Source organism: Triticum aestivum, chromosome 6A (assembly GCF_018294505.1).
Source record: "Triticum aestivum cultivar Chinese Spring chromosome 6A, IWGSC CS RefSeq v2.1, whole genome shotgun sequence".
Lineage (NCBI taxonomy): Eukaryota > Viridiplantae > Streptophyta > Magnoliopsida > Poales > Poaceae > Triticum > Triticum aestivum.
In genome coordinates, this window is record NC_057809.1 from 592072793 (window position 1) to 592090191 (window position 17399).

The following is a 17399-nucleotide window of genomic DNA, read 5'->3' on the forward strand; positions in this document are numbered from 1 at the left end:
CTTTCCAACTGCTAAGCCTTTTTTGTGCGTAGTCTCTCCTCGACGTGTTTCCATTCAACATTTGTGAGTCTTCGATAATGTATCGGTATACCCAAATAAGTGGTCGGAAACTAGCCCAACCCGCATCTGAACAGGTCGGCATACAGATGGGCCTCGTCTTGAGCCTCGCCAAAACAAAACAATTCACTTTTATGGAAATTTATCTTAAGCCCTGAGAGTTGCTCGGATGCTGATAAAATTAATTTCAGATTTCTTGCTTTCTCGAGGTTATGATCCATAAAGAGAATCGTATCATCGGCATATTGAAGGATAGAAAGACCACCATCCACTAGATGATTCACTACCCCATCAATTTGGCCATCAACCTTGGCACGCTCAATCATGACCGCTAACATATCCGCCACTATATTGAATAGCATGGGCGATATTGAGTCACCTTGTCGCAATACTTTCTTTGGTTGGAAATAGTTGCCAACGTCATCATTGACTTTAATGGCAACACTACCTCCAGCCACAAAACTATGGATCATTGCGCGCCACTCTGCAGAAAATCCTTTCATTCTGAGAGTCTATTGAAGAAAAGACCACTTGACTTTGTCATAAGCCTTTTCAAAGTCAATTTTAAGAACCACCCCATTCATTTTTTTCCGATGCAATTCATGAACTGTTTCGTGAAGGACAACAACCCCATCTAGGATGTTCCTGCCTTGCATAAAAGCAGTTTGAGAAGGACGAACCACATGTCCAGCAACCGAATTGAGCCTAATAGTCGCTACCTTAGTGAAGATTTTAAAGCTAACATTAAGGAGGCATATTGGACGATATTGTTGTATCCTTTCAGCCTCATTAACCTTAGGTATTAAAATAATTTCACCGAAGTTTAAGCGAAACAACTCTAGTTGACCAGCATGAAGGCAGCCAAACAAGAGTAGGAGATCATGTTTGATAACCTCCCAAGAGTTCTGGTAGAACTCAGCGGGAAAACCATCTGGACCCGGTGCTTTGTTATGCTCCACTAGGAAAACTGCCTTTCTAACTTCCTCCTCAGAAAATGGAGCTGTTAGAAGGCTATTTTCTGCATCAGAAACCTGGGGGATGTCATCTGTTCGAGACTCATCCATCGAGAAGTTTCCTTCATGTTCGAGAGTCACCCATAGATGCCATTCAAAACAAGTTCATGCTCAAATAGGTTGCACTGATTTGACAACTAGCAAGGTGGTACGTCCAATGTGCGGGCTAGTATTTTATAAAGTGGTATCACATTCACAAATATGAGCCTTTTTCAAGCATAGTTTTATCTTGGGTATGTTTGATTTAATCACTGATATATTAATATATATGTTATGTAGTAATCTACCGCGTTGTTATCCATGTTGTACTAACTCTTTTTGTAATCAATAATTTATCTTTTCACCCGCAAATAATAATAAGTTCTATAGAGGATGACCGTTGTTATCCATGGAAACACGCGGAGGAAAGGGATGCATTTGTCCTGTAGAGGATGGCTAGTCCTTATCAACTCCGTGGGTTCTAAGTTCTAACATTGTTCTTTACATGATGTCTTTCTTCTAAGCGCTAAAATAAAGTTGAATGTGCGGGTGCTTATTATTGATAGTTTTAATGCGCGTGACACATGCTGAAATGGAGACACTTCAATATTATTCTTGCCTGCTCTGTAGTTTGTACTACTAATGCTGAAGAGTGACGACACCATTAAGCGCATAGTTTCCATTGGCCCATTAGCATTCTTGTTGGACACGCCTTCAAATCTAGTGGTCTCCGAATGCCACGCGGACTGCTTCGTTGCCAAGCTAATTAAAGTGGGCGTTTGGTGGTAACATGTTTTGTTTAAAGCTTTATTATCATAGCATGGAATTTGTAGGAACGCTATAATTTAAGTCCTCATAGGTCACTTGTTGCAGCTTGTAGAGTTCATCGCTAGCAACAAGAATAGTCAACACAACATGGAAATAGCTCCAATTCTCAAACTTACATGCTGATGGAGGTCCGGTCAGTGGGGTGACGTAGACCAAGATCGAGGGCATGGGAAGCAGAGGGTAGAGTGATACTCCTGTGGGCCAGTCTGAAGAACGGAGAAGGGTCTGAAGAACAGAGAACATGACATAGCTCCAACCAAGCAGAGCACAATGGAGAACTTCCATAGTTCTAATGTTTGCCTGTCGCGAGCTGTCGCTACGTAATTAAGTCAAAAATGTAATTAATTCTCAAATCTGTATCCAGGAAAATATTAATCATCCAGCACATTTAGCTGGCTCCAGGAGAAGGAATCTTCAACTCGTTTCTACCACAGAAAAGGTAAAATTCTACACACCAAAATAGCATGAAATTAAAGGCCCTGACACAAGCCCCAACAGGCCAACACACGAGACCAAGGTTCTTTGAGGCCCTGACAGTAATCAAGCAGCAATTATATATCAGGCATTTAGCTGTGCAAGTAATGTCAGACAAAACACAGTTGTGACACAAAAAAACAGGTGCAACTTAAGATTTACCACCAAATGCGCAGCAGAGATCAAACAAATAGCCTTTTGGGTAGAGATCAACTGAATAACAGTTCAATAACAACATTACAATAAAAAACGAGACTTGGCTCAGAGAGCAAGATGAATACAACGACGCACATAGACGAATAATATAACACTTCCAGGAAACTAAATAAATAACAAGAGATCGATCGCACGATAGCTGGCCATGCACAGCGGCTGGAGATCCTCATCCCTCCAGGCTTACATGGGAGGGAAAGGACTCGAACTGAACCCCAGATCGGAGAATTGCGTCTCCAACATCATATCACCGCCGTTGTGGCTGGCATTGCCACCGCAGACCTGGGTGCCGACGTCCCCACCGGAGCTCACCATGTCAAGCCAGCCTTCCTCCTCCTGCGGTGACGCCAGATACAGCGGCAGAGACCCCATGTCGATGTTGTCGCTGCTGACGCATGGAGCTGGCGGTGGCGCCTGGACATGGTTTTTTGCCATGCGTTCGCCCAGGCTCTTGAGGAGCTCGTCCACCTTCCAGCCAATGCGGGCGAGCTCCTCAGAGCTGAGGTCAACGAGGCCTGGGTGGTTGCCGTGCATGATGTTGTAAAGGAGGTACCTGATCTCGCTGTCCTGGCACTCGCGGCGAGCCTTGTCGACCTGGTCCCGGAGCTTGGTGATGCGCTGGGTGAGGAATGCCTCCTGGTCCAGCGTCTTCTTGCAATGCCCCAGCTCCGGCATGCTCTTGAATTCATTCAGGATATCCACCGCCTCGGCGTGGGAAGGGAACACCTGAGGCTCCGCCTCGCTCTCGCCGTACACCACCAGGCAGGTCTTGACATCGCACATGGTGCCCAGCTCGGTCGCCTTTTTCATCAGGCTCCCGAGACGATTCCTGAACCTAGTGCGCCGGGCGGAGTCCTTGGCGATGTACTGCAGGGTCACCTTCTTGCGAGCCATTGCCGGCAAAGGGATAAAACTAGCCAAGGTAAGAAAAGTTGCTGGTTTAGGCAGGGAGGAGGGGTAGATTTATAGTGGCGAGATCGCCAAGGAATTAATTTCATGATATGGCAAGAGATTGGGAGAATATTGCATAAGATTTACTGCCTTAATTGTGCCCATATGTAATTTTGGCACCCATTTAAACCGTCCTTTTTAACTTTGTATATTTGGCGTCCATTTAAACCTTTTAAATTTACGCGTGTGTGACAGTTGGCCCCTTGTATAGCGAGAGCGCGGCAAATTGTACGCGCGCAGATGGTTTCCACGCGACGTAATGGTTCGTTTTGCAATGCTTCATATGCGACGGATGTCATCGCACTAAGCGCGTCAAGCCGTGCAAATGAATAGAGCGAGCACAAGTCTCCGTTGCTCCTATCCAACACGCAAAAAGAAAGACATTATTAACCAGCAACCTGAAAAGCCATCGATGATGTTTGTAACACACGCCGCATATTAAGCGAAAAAGTAAACGTCTAGGGCCGATAAAGGGGTTCATAACCATAAGTAGTCATTCATTATCGCTAGTGGGTCAATTGCACCAACGGGCCTGTCTTTGGTACTATACACACAACTTGCGCGCCAAATTGGTCACCCGCAGTGCTTATTTTCGTCCCACGTAGTATATGACGGGAGGAAACGACTTGTTCAGAATACCACAACCTTTGAGTTGTTGGAGAACATAAGACCACCTTCCATGCAGTGGTTATTTTCATCCCACCTAGTATATGCCCGGAGAACCCGACTTTCTCAGAATACCACAATCTTTGAGTTGTAGGAGACCATATGACCACTTTCCAAACAAGAAACGCCGTGTTTCCTTCACCAGGCTGGTGCTTATGCATTGAACATCTAACCCCGAGTGTACCATTAGGATGAAGTAGGCCCCGTGCGACTTTTCCCCTACTAAAGTATTCCGCGGTAACTTCTGGACTACCGCTAAGTTGAACTTGGATAGGCTCGATGGAGAGCAGTCAAGGAAGGAGGATATGAACCCAGTACCCATCACATGATAGGAGGTTCACATGCAGAAAAACTAGTGCAATGGCCAACACCTTTTCAGTGGTCTCCCTCGCCTCCCAAAATATGTGATCTACTTTTGCTTTTGTAAATTTCTCCATGTAATGAGGTCATTCAGAAGCCTGGGGAAGGGGTGGAAGCGTGACTACCATCATCTTTACTATGGGACTCTGAGAGCGATGGGAGCCTCTTCCCCATTGTGGAGGGTCTGGCCGCCTAGGAGGATGATAACTCAACCCCAATCTCAGTACGAATGAGTTATTTCTTAAATTTCATGGTTGTTAGCCTGTGAGACAACCTGATATGGTCCTCCTTTACACCGAGAAAGGGTGGCATCCAAGTGTTGGGCTTATAGTTGGACAGTACCCAACTCATCACGATGCTAGAGTTCCCCATCCCCATCCCCATGTCTGCCACCCATTGTTGGTTGAGGTTGACCATGACCAAGCACACATGGGCACGCGGGGGGGGGGGGGGGGTGAAGGAAATATGCCCTAGAGGCAATAATAAAGTTATTATTTATTTCCTTATATCATGATAAATGTTTATTATTCATGCTAGAATTGTATTAACCGGAAACATAATACATGTGTGAATACATAGACAAACAGAGTGTCACTAGTATGCCTCTACTTGACTAGCTCGTTAATCAAAGATGGTTATGTTTCCTAACCATGAACAAAGAGTTATTATTTGATTAACGGGATCACATCATTAGGTGAATGATCTGATTGACATGACCCATTCCATTAGCTTAGCACCCGATCATTTAGTATGTTGCTATTGCTTTCTTCATAACTTATACATGTTCCTATGACTATGAGATTATGCAACTCCCGTTTGCCGGAGGAACACTTTGTGTGCTACCAAACGTCACAACATAAATGGGTGATTATAAAGGTACTCTACAGGTGTCTGCAAAGGTACATGTTGGGTTGGCGTATTTCGAGATTAGGATTTGTCACTCCGATTGTCGGAGAGGTATCTCTAGGCCCTCTTGGTAATGCACATCACATAAGCCTTGCAAGCATTGCAACTAATGAGTTAGTTGCGAGATGATGTATTACGGAAGGAGTAAAGAGACTTGCTGGTAACGAGATTGAACTAGGTATTGAGATACCGACGATCGAATCTCGGGCAAGTAACATACCGATGACAAAGGGAACAACGTATGTTGTTATGCGGTCTAACCGATAAAGATCTTCGTAGAATATGTAGGAGCCAATATGAGCATCCAGGTTCCGCTATTGGTTATTGACCGGAGACGTGTCTCGGTCATGTCTACATTGTTCTCGAACCCGTAGGGTCCGCACGCTTAAGGTTTCGATGACAGTTATATTATGAGTTTATGAGTTTTGATGTACCGAAGTTAGTTCGGAGTCCCGGATGTGATCACGGACATGACGAGGAGTCTCGAAATGGTCGAGACATAAAGATTGATATATTGGACGGCTATATTCGGACACCGGAAGTGTTCCGGGTGATTTCGGAGAAAACCGGAGGATTACCGGAACCCCCCCCCCCCCGGGAGAAGTAATGGGCCATATGGGCCTTAGTGGAGAGAGAGAAGGGCAGCCAAAGATGGGCCACGCGCCTCCTCCCCCCTGGTCGTAATTGGACTAGGAGAGGGGGGGCGGCGCCCCCTTTCCTTCTCCCTCCCCACTTCTTTCCCCCTCCTAGTAGGAGTCCTACTCCTACTAGGAGGAGGACTCCTCCATGGCGCGCCATAGGGAGCCGGCCGACCTCCTCCCCTTGATCCTTTATATACGGGGCAGGGGGCACCCCTAGACACACAAGTTGATCCACGTGATCATATTCTCAGCCGTGTGCGGTGCCCCCTTCCACCATAATCCTCGATAATGTTGTAGCGGTGCTTAGGCGAAGCCCTGCGACGATAGTACATCAAGATCGTCACCACGCCGTCGTGTTGACGGAACTCTTCCCCGACACTTTGCTGGATCGGAGTCCGGGGATCGTCATCGAGCTGAACGTGTGCTAAAATTCAGAGGTGTCGTAGTTTCGGTGCTTGATCGGTCGGGCCGTGAAGACGTACGACTACATCAACCGCGTTGTGCTAACGCTTCCGCTGTCGGTCTACAAGGGTACGTAGATCACACTCTCCCCTCTCGTTGCTATGCATCACCATGATCTTGCATGTGCGTAGGAAATTTTTTGAAATTACTACGTTCCCCAACAGTGGCATCCGAGCCTAGGTTTTATATGTTGATGTTATATGCACGAGTAGAACATAAGTGAGTTGTGGGCGACATAAGTCATACTGCTTACCAGCATGTCATACTTTGGTTCGGCAGTATTGTTGGACGAAGCGGCCCGGACCGACATTACGCATACGCTTACGCGAGACCGGTTCTCCCGACGTGCTTTGCACATAGGTGGCTTGCGGATGACAGTTTCTCCAACTTTAGTTGAACCGAGTGTGGCTATGCCCGGTCCTTGCGAAGGTTAAAACAACACCAACTTGACAAACTATCGTTGTGGTTTTGATGCGTAGGTAAGATTGGTTCTTGCTTAAGCCCGTAGCAGCCACGTAAAACTTGCAACAACAAAGTAGAGGACGTCTAACTTGTTTTTGCAGGGCATGTTGTGATGTGATATGGTCAAGACATGATGCTAAATTTTATTGTATGAGATGATCATGTTTTGTAACCGAGATATCGGCAACTGGCAGGAGCCATATGGTTGTCGCTTTATTGTATGCAATGCAATCGCGCTGTAATGCTTTACTTTATCACTAAGCGGTAGCGATAATCCTGGAAGCATAAGATTGGCGAGACGACAACGATGCTACGATGGAGATCAAGGTGTTGCGCCGGTGACGATGGTGATCACGACGGTGCTTCGAAGATGGAGATCACAAGCACAAGATGATGATGGCCATATCATATCACTTATATTGATTGCATGTGATGTTTATCTTTTATGCATCTTATCTTGCTTTGATTGACGGTAGCATTATAAGATGATCTCTCACTAATTATCAAGAAGTGTTCTCCCTGAGTATGCACCATTGCAAAAGTTCTTCGTGCTGAGACACCACGTGATGATCGGGTGTGATAGGCTCTATGTTCAAATACAACGGGTGCAAAACAGTTGCACACGCGGAATACTCAGGTTATACTTGACGAGCCAAGCATATACAGATATGGCCTCGGAACACGGAGACCGAAAGGTCGAGCGTGAATCATATAGTAGACATGATCAACATAGTGATGTTCACCAATGAAACTACTCCATCTCACGTGATGATCGGACATGGTTTAGTTGATTTGGATCACGTAATCACTTAGAGGATTAGAGGGATCTCTATCTAAGTGGGAGTTCTTTAAGTAAATTAATTGAACCTAAATTTATCATGAAACTTAGTACCTGATAGTATCTTGCTTGTTTATGCTTGATTGTAGATAGATGGCTCGTGCTGTTGTTCCGTTGAATTTTAATGCATTCCTTGAGAAAGCAAAGTTGAAAGATGATGGTAGCAATTACACGGATTGGGTCCGTAACTTGAGGATTATCCTCATTGTTGCACAGAAGAATTACGTCCTGGAAGCACCGCTGGGTGCCAGGCCTGTTGCTGGAGCAACACCAGATGTTATGAACGTCTGGCAGAGCAAAGCTGATGACTACTCGATAGTTCAGTGTGCCATGCTTTACGGCTTAGAATCGGGACTTCAACGATGTTTTGAACGTCATGGAGCATATGAGATGTTCCAGGAGTTGAAGTTAATATTTCAAGCAAATGCCCGGATTGAGAGATATGAAGTCTCCAATAAGTTCTATAGCTGCAAGATGGAGGAGAACAGTTCTGTCAGTGAGCATATACTCAAAATGTCTAGGTATAATAATCATTTGATTCAATTGTGTCAGGACCCCGACTCAATGCCACATCGATCTAGCATGTAATACCTCATATCACTTTGTGGCCTCACGCACGGTATTCCCACGGGTGTCGCCTTACCTTTGCCCGGGACCGTTTGCGTCTTTTGGCACACGTATATGATAGTGTCGCTAGCATCCATATGATAAGGAGCCCGGGCTGACATGGCTAGTCATAAACCCAAAGTGGCACAGACTTACAAGGACAGGCATTCATGACCCAACATCGAACGTGTCGGTCATCAGCGAGTGAATCCAGGCTGTAGCACTGGGCTAGCAGGACTCCGGTGAACCGGGCTGTAGCGGGCTAACAGGACTCCGGTATTCATCGCGTGACATTTCCCCGAAGGGACAGACACAGGAACGAAGAAGGACACATGCCGGCCAGCCTAAGTGTTCCGGAGCAGTAGCAAGCTACCATGGCTCGGTGGAAACACTAGGAGACATTTCCCGGTAAGAGAGGCTACTAAAGATAAACAACTAGGTAGTCAGATCCCACGCAAACCAAGCATTTCAATCATACACACATTATGCTCGATATGTGCAAATACAACAAGGCATCACAACATGACTCTACGACACAAGTATTTATAACAATAGGCTCCGAGGAGCGAGATATTACAAACAGGGGTCTCATGACCCAACACTCAGAGCATACAAGTCAAAGCACATGCGGAAGCTTAACATGTCTGAGTACAGACAACTATAATTGAAAAAGGCTGAGAAGCCTGACTATCTACCAAATCCTGCCGAGGGCACAAGATCGTAGCTGAGGTAACAAGCTAAACGTCGAAGTCCAAGCGGAACTACTAGTGAGACTGAAGTCTCTCTGCAAAAAACATAAAATAGGCAAACGTGAGTACAAATGTACCCAGCAAGACTTACATCAGAACTAACTACAAAATGCATCATTATCAACAAAGGGGATGGTGGAGTTTGACTGCAGCAAGCCAGCTTTGACTCGGTGGCTATCCTGAACTACGACTGCAAGTAACTCTTTTGAGATGGCGCACACGAGTCCACATATTCACCATATCAGTACACCACTATGGATCCGCTCCCGTCTCCCTACGAGAACGCCATCCATAGCACTCACTCTTATCTTGCGTATTTTAGAGTATCCACTTTCACTTGTCTATGAACTATGCAAGGGGTCCAAGTTTCCATATCCGAGGAATCCGGCTATTCGAATAGATGGTGTTAACCCTGCAGGGGTGTACTTCTTCACACACGCTCTCGCCACTTACCGCCCTGTACACGTCATGTACCTCGGCAACCTTCAAGCGGAAGCCGGGCGAGGGAGTCGGCCACGACCTGACTAACCGAACAAGTCTCTAGTCCAGGTTTATCGCCTATTCGGGTTCCATCCGCAAGGAGATCCGGCCAGGGTGTCGCTCACGGCCCCAAACGATGTGAGCAGGGTTCCCAAGCCCACCATCCGGGTGCTACTTGGTACACCGGGCCACTGTGCCTAGTCTGTCCCAAGCCCACCTGTACCGGGTGCCACTTGGTAGACTACTAACACTACCTACAAACACCAGAAACTAGTTGCAACTCCTGGACAGAGATCATGTTGATTAATAAGTCGAGAGGGGCACTTAAGCATTCCAATGTGTGGTAGTAGCTGGTCATGGATCACAAACACAGAACTCAGTTCCTGAGGACGGCTGCAATGAGACAACCCACCATGTACTCCTACATGGCCTCTCACCGCTACCTTTACCAAATCGTGTTCACACACTTAGCTCACACACAGTAGGACATGTTCACACACCTCTGATTCATCCCCGATGAATCAGACCTGACTCAACTCTAAGCAGTAGTAGGCATGACAAACAAGCATGAATGAGTAGGCACAATAGGGCTCAAACAACTCCTACTCATGCTAGTGGGTTTCATCTATTTACTGTGGCAATGACAGGTCATGCAAAGGATAAAGGGGTTCAGCTACCGCAGCAAGTAACAAATATGTTGTTGTCGTCCTAATGCAGTAAAAGAGAGCAGGAGCGAGAGAGTGGGATTTTATCGGAATGAACAAGGGGTTTTTGCTTGCCTGGCAATTCTGAAGATTATATAGCTCTTCATCGGTGTCATCGATCACATCGCCGGTACACGTCTATCGAGAGGGGACAATCACTGGCAACACAGAAGGAAACATAATCAATACAATGCACAATATGATGCATGCTCATGACATGGCAATATGAATGTGTTTTGGGCTAATGCACCTAGCAACAGATTAAATGAAGTTGGTTTGAATGCAAGATTCAAACTCAAACTCCACATGTGGATATTTAAATGCCATTAATATGATTTGTGCTAAACAGCACCTATAAGTTGTTCTAACATGCATGAAAATGGTACAGATGGATAGATTGGATTTTTCTGATCATTTTTCATATATAATTTATTTAATTTGGAGTTACGGTTGAATTTCTATGAATTTTAGAAGTTTTAGGCATTTTCTGGAATTTCCTGATTATTTATAAAATAAACTAAATTCCAGAAAAGGAATATTGCATCAGCATGGCGTAAGGCTGAGGTCAGCAGGTCAACTAGGTCGCCCAGAGTCAAACCTGACGTGTGGGGGCCACACGTCAGTGACACAGGTTAGACAGGGGGGGTTAGTTTAGTTTAATTAAAGATTAGGGGCACTAGGGCCCACATGTCAGTGTCAGGGGGTTAGATTAGGTGGTGATTAGCTTAAGCTAACCACCTGATGGCGGGGGCCCACCTGTCATGGACCCAGGGGAGGTCAAACCCCTGGTCAAACAAGTCAATCCCGCCGGCGTTGAGTCGCCGGCGAGGCCGAGGCGGCGGAGGCCTTCGGGTTTCTTGCTCCGGCGACCAAACGGACGGAGGAGGGGCTCTACGAATAGCTGGAGGAGCGCCGCGTCTTCCTGTGGAGTCGGTTGGGGTCGGGGCGGCCGGAATCGGCGCCGGCGATGACCTAGGTAGCCGCCGGAGTTCGGTCGAGGTCGAACACGGCGCTGCGGTGCACTAGAGGGGAAACGGAAGGGCTCTGCGGGCTCCTGGGAGGGCGGCGAACTTGGTAACATGCTCGGGCGCAAGCTGGGGTGACCCTGGCCACGGCAGCGCCATGGCCGGCGGCGAGGAGCAATCGGCCGCGGTGGAGAAAGAAGCTAGGGGATGAGCGCAAGCTTGAGAGAAGGGGAAAGAGGAAGAGGGGCTCACAGTGGATCAAACGGAGGGGTCGGCGAGCTCGGGGAAGCTTCTGCGACGGCGAATTTACGACGGCGATCTCCGGGCACCGGGGATGAGGGAGACGGCGTGGGCGGCGATGCAGGGCTCCCGCAGTCGAACGGGCTGGCGTAGACGATGCAGGAGACGATGGCGGTTCTTCTGGTCTTATCGACAGGGCGAGGGGTGGCCGGTGGCCACGGTGGTTGCGAGCGACGTCGGCGGCGGCTCTCGGTCATGGGTGGGGAAGCAGAGGAGCGAGGGGGAGGGAGGTCCAGAGAGCGAGGGAGAAGTGAGAGGGGGTCGGGGAGGTGTGTGGCGTCACCGGGGCGTCGAGGAGGAGCCAGGCAGGCTGGGAGGGAGGAGGTGGCCGGGGTGCGTGGCCTGCGCGCGCCACCGAGCAGCTTCGGGGTGAGGGGGAGGAAGACGACAGGGGGAGAAGCGGCGGTGGGCTGGGCCGCTGGAGGAGCTGGGCCAGGCAGGTAAGTCAGGTAAGTGGCTGGGCTTCTCTCTTTTTTTAAATTTTTGTCCTGTTTTCTTTTATTTAATCTTTTGCCACTGTTTTGAATTTAAAATAATTCAAACAATGCCAAAAACTCCTCTGAATATTTTTATTTTGCTAGATGGACTTTTCCAAAGCTCATAAAATATTTCAGGGGTATTTGAAATTATATTCTAATTATATGAATATAATTCAAATTCAAATAGCTAATGATTTAAATTCAAAGTCCCAAAAATAAATCCTTTTAAAATGTTCATTATTTTTGGTTTGGATCAAAACCCTTGCCAAAAATATTAAACATCTAAGAAGAGCATTTTGGAACAATGAATGAGATTTTAGGGTTTTTGCCCTTCTTTTATTTAGGGTTTTGAGGCTTCCAAATTTCCTCAGTTCAAGTTTTCAAAATTTAAACATGATGCAAACACCAGGCAGCACCAGAAGCTAGGGATGTGACAACTCACCCCCACTAAACAAGAATCTCGACCCGAGATTCAAGTGTAGGGTAAGACGAAGGGGAACGCAACCTAACTCAATCTTCACGATCCAGGTTGCCCTTCATAAGAACATTGATTCGATCACCATCTTTGTCTCGACGTCTTGCTCTGGGAACTCCAACTAACATGACAACGAGAGGAAAGGAAAGACCCTAAAAGAATCGTTCTTCTCGAAGGTCGAACAACTCAGGATTAACTCTCGGGATGAGACATAGCAACATCTCTTGAGCTGAGAGACGAAGCACACCTCTAGTGGAAAGGAGTGGAACAAATGACGGAGGGATCACTAGGTAGACAACAATTCCACCTTAAAAGGTGGTAAACGATTGTCAACGTAGCGAGGAGTTGATTTGCCATGATACCACGACGAAACATCCTGGAGGAGGGTGATTCGTAGATTATTACCTTAAGTGGCAAAAAGAATTACTTTTGATTCCGAGACCATTGAAACTCTGTATACCAGCCTAAGGCAATCCTTGAGTGATCGTTTGGAGGGGTTCGGTAGAATGGCATACTCGGACTTGGATGATGTGGATTACCTTGTTGAAGACAACGTAATGGATGAATTTGCTTATCACCGGAAATGGAAGAGACCCATGGTAGAATGGCACATTGGCGGTGCAAGCTGGGAACAAAATGCAAATGCTAGGAATGATTCTGGTAACTGGGGAAGAACCCAACAATAGAGAGTGAATTCACTGTTTGAAAAGGTCATAGCATTGCCGAGGAAACTGAGAGGAATCCCAGTTAGTGCCGATGATAACACATAGCGCTTGTGCGTGCTCTCAAGAACTTGAGCATTTCCATAATCATCAAGGTTTTACCAACATCCGTGTCAAGGATCCTGGCAACACAACATACTACCATGATGGCTAATGATGGATGATGCAGATGCAGAGGAAGATAACACCTTCTCAGATTCCACCTTAGCGAGGCCAAGGAAACAAAATCTGGATGATCGACCGAGAGACATTTAGCACTCCGCTTCTAATGTTCTCCTTGATGTGCTAGTGTAACCCATTCATAGAAATGGTCTGGTATCTAGAACATCAAGTAAAGGTCGGACTTCGGAAACACAAAAATCCATAAGGAACAACTAGGGAGGTAAATCCTACGAAAACCTTATCGGGAGGTGGCCAACTTCCTCAATCAAGATACTACAATAATAGGTCTTCCGGCTGGGTGTGTTGGCCATGACACCCACTTTACCAGTTATCGAGGGACCAATATTATAGTTCTTGGGAAATGTTCCAACCATCATATCTGCCTGAGATTCAGATCTGGTTGGTGTCAGGATATTCCAGACTCATCAAGTCTAGGAAGAAAAATGAAAGTTTGCAACACAAATCGACGAGATGACGTTGCGAGATTCTCGGGAAATGAACTACGATAGCGAGCTTCAAAACATGAGCTGGTTCTGCTATGCACGTGTGAACACGCTGTCCCAGACAAGCATGACCACATAGTAGTCTTATAATAAAGCACTACCGAGTTCTGGTTGGGAACCATCATCGAGGATATCAAAGTTCTTGATTAAGCCCGGGTTAGCTCTTATGAAGATACTCCTTCTCCTTGAACAAATCAGTCAGTGGCTTGGTGTGCTAGGGATACATATGGAATGAAGATGATCAGTATATCAGACCATAGAATACTTCGCACATGCATGACTGACTTGGGATGATTCCAGAGGAGCAAAAACAAACTTTCTCGAATTCACGATGGCAACTTACATCAAATGCACGTGAATCAAAGGAAATCACTTCTTTCATCCAAACATATACTTCATGAATGGGGCATGAAGAAAATGCTTACACAAGTTTCCAACACTAGCTGGATGTTCAACACAAATCATGGAGGAGACAAAATGCTACTGATGGGCTCAACAGCAACTCATCGGAATTTCCATATCACTGGACTTCCACCATCATGTGAACACGGTGATAGCATTGGTCAGACCAAAGAATATAATGGTGTATGCTCGAGGAAAAGCCCATGAATAAGACAACATTACGAACATCGTTGGTTCTGATTTGATTTGACGATAGCCCATACTTAAATCAAAGTTTTTATAAGACAATAGGTCCAATAACTGATCACAGGGACCAATCGATGAAGATATCATCTTTCTTCAACTAACACACCAACACCAGGATATCCCTTTGGAACGAACTAAGTCAAGCAAGCTTTTATCTTCCAACTCTCCAAGTTGTTGTTTAGCTTATCCAACTAGCTCAGGGGTATCCAACACGGATTCTTGGAGAAAGGGTGGTTTACAGGAATAAACCAACTTGATCACGAACTCAACATAGCGGTCAGGTGACAACCTGGTAATACTTCCGAGAAGATATACGGAAAATCACGAACCACCAATATGTTATTAAGCTCGAGAATGGCCTTGCTTTTTAGGGCAAGACGATATGATCAAATGAGCGAGGACTTGACAAAATCCTAACTCATCAATCGAAGAGTGCACCGGAAATAAGGACTAGGTAGCACGAACAGTCTTAGAATGATGATTCAAGAACCAAAACGCTAAGAATGAAATTATCGTCCATTTAACTACCAAGCAACAGAGTTGCTAGCAGTATTGATTTCACATGCTATGATTCATTTGTCGGCATTCCGGTTACAATAACACAGGAACCGAGGAATGAACAATGATGGCAAGAAGTATCACTGTACCAAGAGTTCATAGGATGGTGTGCAATTCCTATAACAATCCCGATATAAAAGATGGTAATACTCCAAGGTAGAGCAGAACAAAGCTGGATTAGCAATTGATCTGTGGAGTACGACTGCTTTGACCCAATCCTGGGAATGGACAAGGTACTGGAGTTTGTTTCTCCTAGTCATTCCGGAATAGAATGGCTTGACGGACCACAAGAGTAATAAGCATTGATAACACGAATGCACAATTACTCCTGACTATCAATTGATAGACGAGGGCCACAAAACAACTAAAGAGGGACAACTCAAAGGAACATATGATTTTCTGAGTTGTGGATGCATGGACTAGCATGTAAACGAATTCAACATATTTCTTCCGGATAACCCATGCAGAAAGGTAGAACTGGCAGAGTCACAATATAGAATCGAGAACCCATCGAGAGCACTCTGATTGTGATCTTTCGATCAGCGAGGAACATCTGCCATAAGCGGTTCATAGTATTTGGAAGAAGGAAATACCACGAACATCGAGGACTAATGCAAAGGTTACTAATAACCTAAGGGAGCTAGCAATTACTATCAACATGAAGTAAGTAGGGTGAATCTCGAGTTCAAAACCCAGGAATAGAATACCTACTACTAAGTGGCATCACGAGATGCTTTCGAGAATAAAGGCCAGAATCATCACACTGGGACACAAATCATGGCTAGCTTACTAGGTGACTCCCTAAACTCCTAGGGTCATAATAGTAGCTCCAACATATATACCGAGGTAACAGAGTACCTCAACTCACTAATTTGTGTGATTAATCTGACCAAAGGCACATCGGAAACAGGAGGAAGGGATTTGCAAATGCATCAGACTCTTTAGAAACCTGGGATGACTCGGACAGCATAACGGCTGTAAATGCTCAGAAAAGATTTGAGACATTCACAAAAATGGTGGCATAACCACTCAGAAGCACAATATCAAGGTTTCGAGATCAACAGTTAACATACAGGAGTAATAGGAACTGAAATGAGGCCTAAGTCCAACAATCTTATAAGTCTACAGATTGGTAACGCGTGATCCTGATGGAAAGAAGAGATAGCCTAGTTCTTAATCCCCGTAGAAGAGAAGATGATGACTCAGATCAGAAGGCTATGAGGTATAAGGAGTAAAAAGAGCCTTACGTTCCATCCCACAATCAATTCCCTTATATAACTAAAGAATTTCTAGACTCAACTTCGACCAGTTTGGCTTGGTAATCCTACAGGCAGTCAAGCTCTGATACCAACGCTGTCGGGACCCCGACTCAATGCCACATCGATCTAGCATGTAACACCTCATATCACTTTGCGGCCTCACGCACGGTATTCCCACGGGTGTCGCCTTACCTTTGCCCGGGACCGTTTGCGTCTTTTGGCACACGTATATGATAGTGTCGCTAGCATCCATATGATAAGGAGCCCGGGCTGACATGGCTAGTCGTAAACCCAAAGTGGCACAGACTTACCAGGACAGGCATTCATGACCCAACATCAAACGTGTTGGTCATCAGCGAGTGAATCCAGGCTGTAGCACTAGGCTAGCAGGACTCCGGTGAACCGGGATGTAGCGGGCTAACAGGACTCCGGTATTCATCGCGTGACATTTCCCCGAAGGGACAGACACAGGAACGAAGAAGGACACATGCCGGCCAGCCTAAGTGTTCCGGAGCAGTAGCAAGCTACCATGGTTCGGTGGAAACACTAGGAGACATTTCCCGGTAAGAGAGGCTACTAAAGATAAACAACTAGGTAGTCAGATCCCACACAAACCAAGCATTTCAATCATACACACATTATGCTCGATATGTGCAAATACAACAAGGCATCACAACATGACTCTACGACACAAGTATTTATAACAATAGGCTCCGAGGAGCGAGATATTACAAACAAGGGTCTCATGACCCAACACTCAGAGCATACAAGTCAAAGCACATGCGGAAGCTTAACATGTCTGAGTACAGACAACTATAATTGAAAAAGGCTGAGAAGCCTGACTATCTACCAAATCCTGCCGAGGGCACAAGATCGTAGCTGAGGTAACAAGCTAAACGTCGAAGTCCAAGCGGAACTACTAGTGAGACTGAAGTCTCT

At 46.0% G+C, this 17399-nt stretch overlaps 1 protein-coding gene across 1 annotated transcript; it reads left to right on the forward strand.

Moving 5' to 3' along the window:
- The first annotated feature begins 2984 nt into the window (after positions 1–2984).
- On the forward strand, positions 2985–3775 carry LOC123129763 (uncharacterized). The gene is made up of 2 exons (XM_044549798.1): positions 2985–3486; positions 3711–3775. The coding sequence occupies exons 1-2, from the start codon at positions 2985–2987 to the stop codon at positions 3773–3775; spliced, it is 567 nt and encodes a 188-aa protein (XP_044405733.1).
- Positions 3776–17399: the final 13624 nt, after the last annotated feature.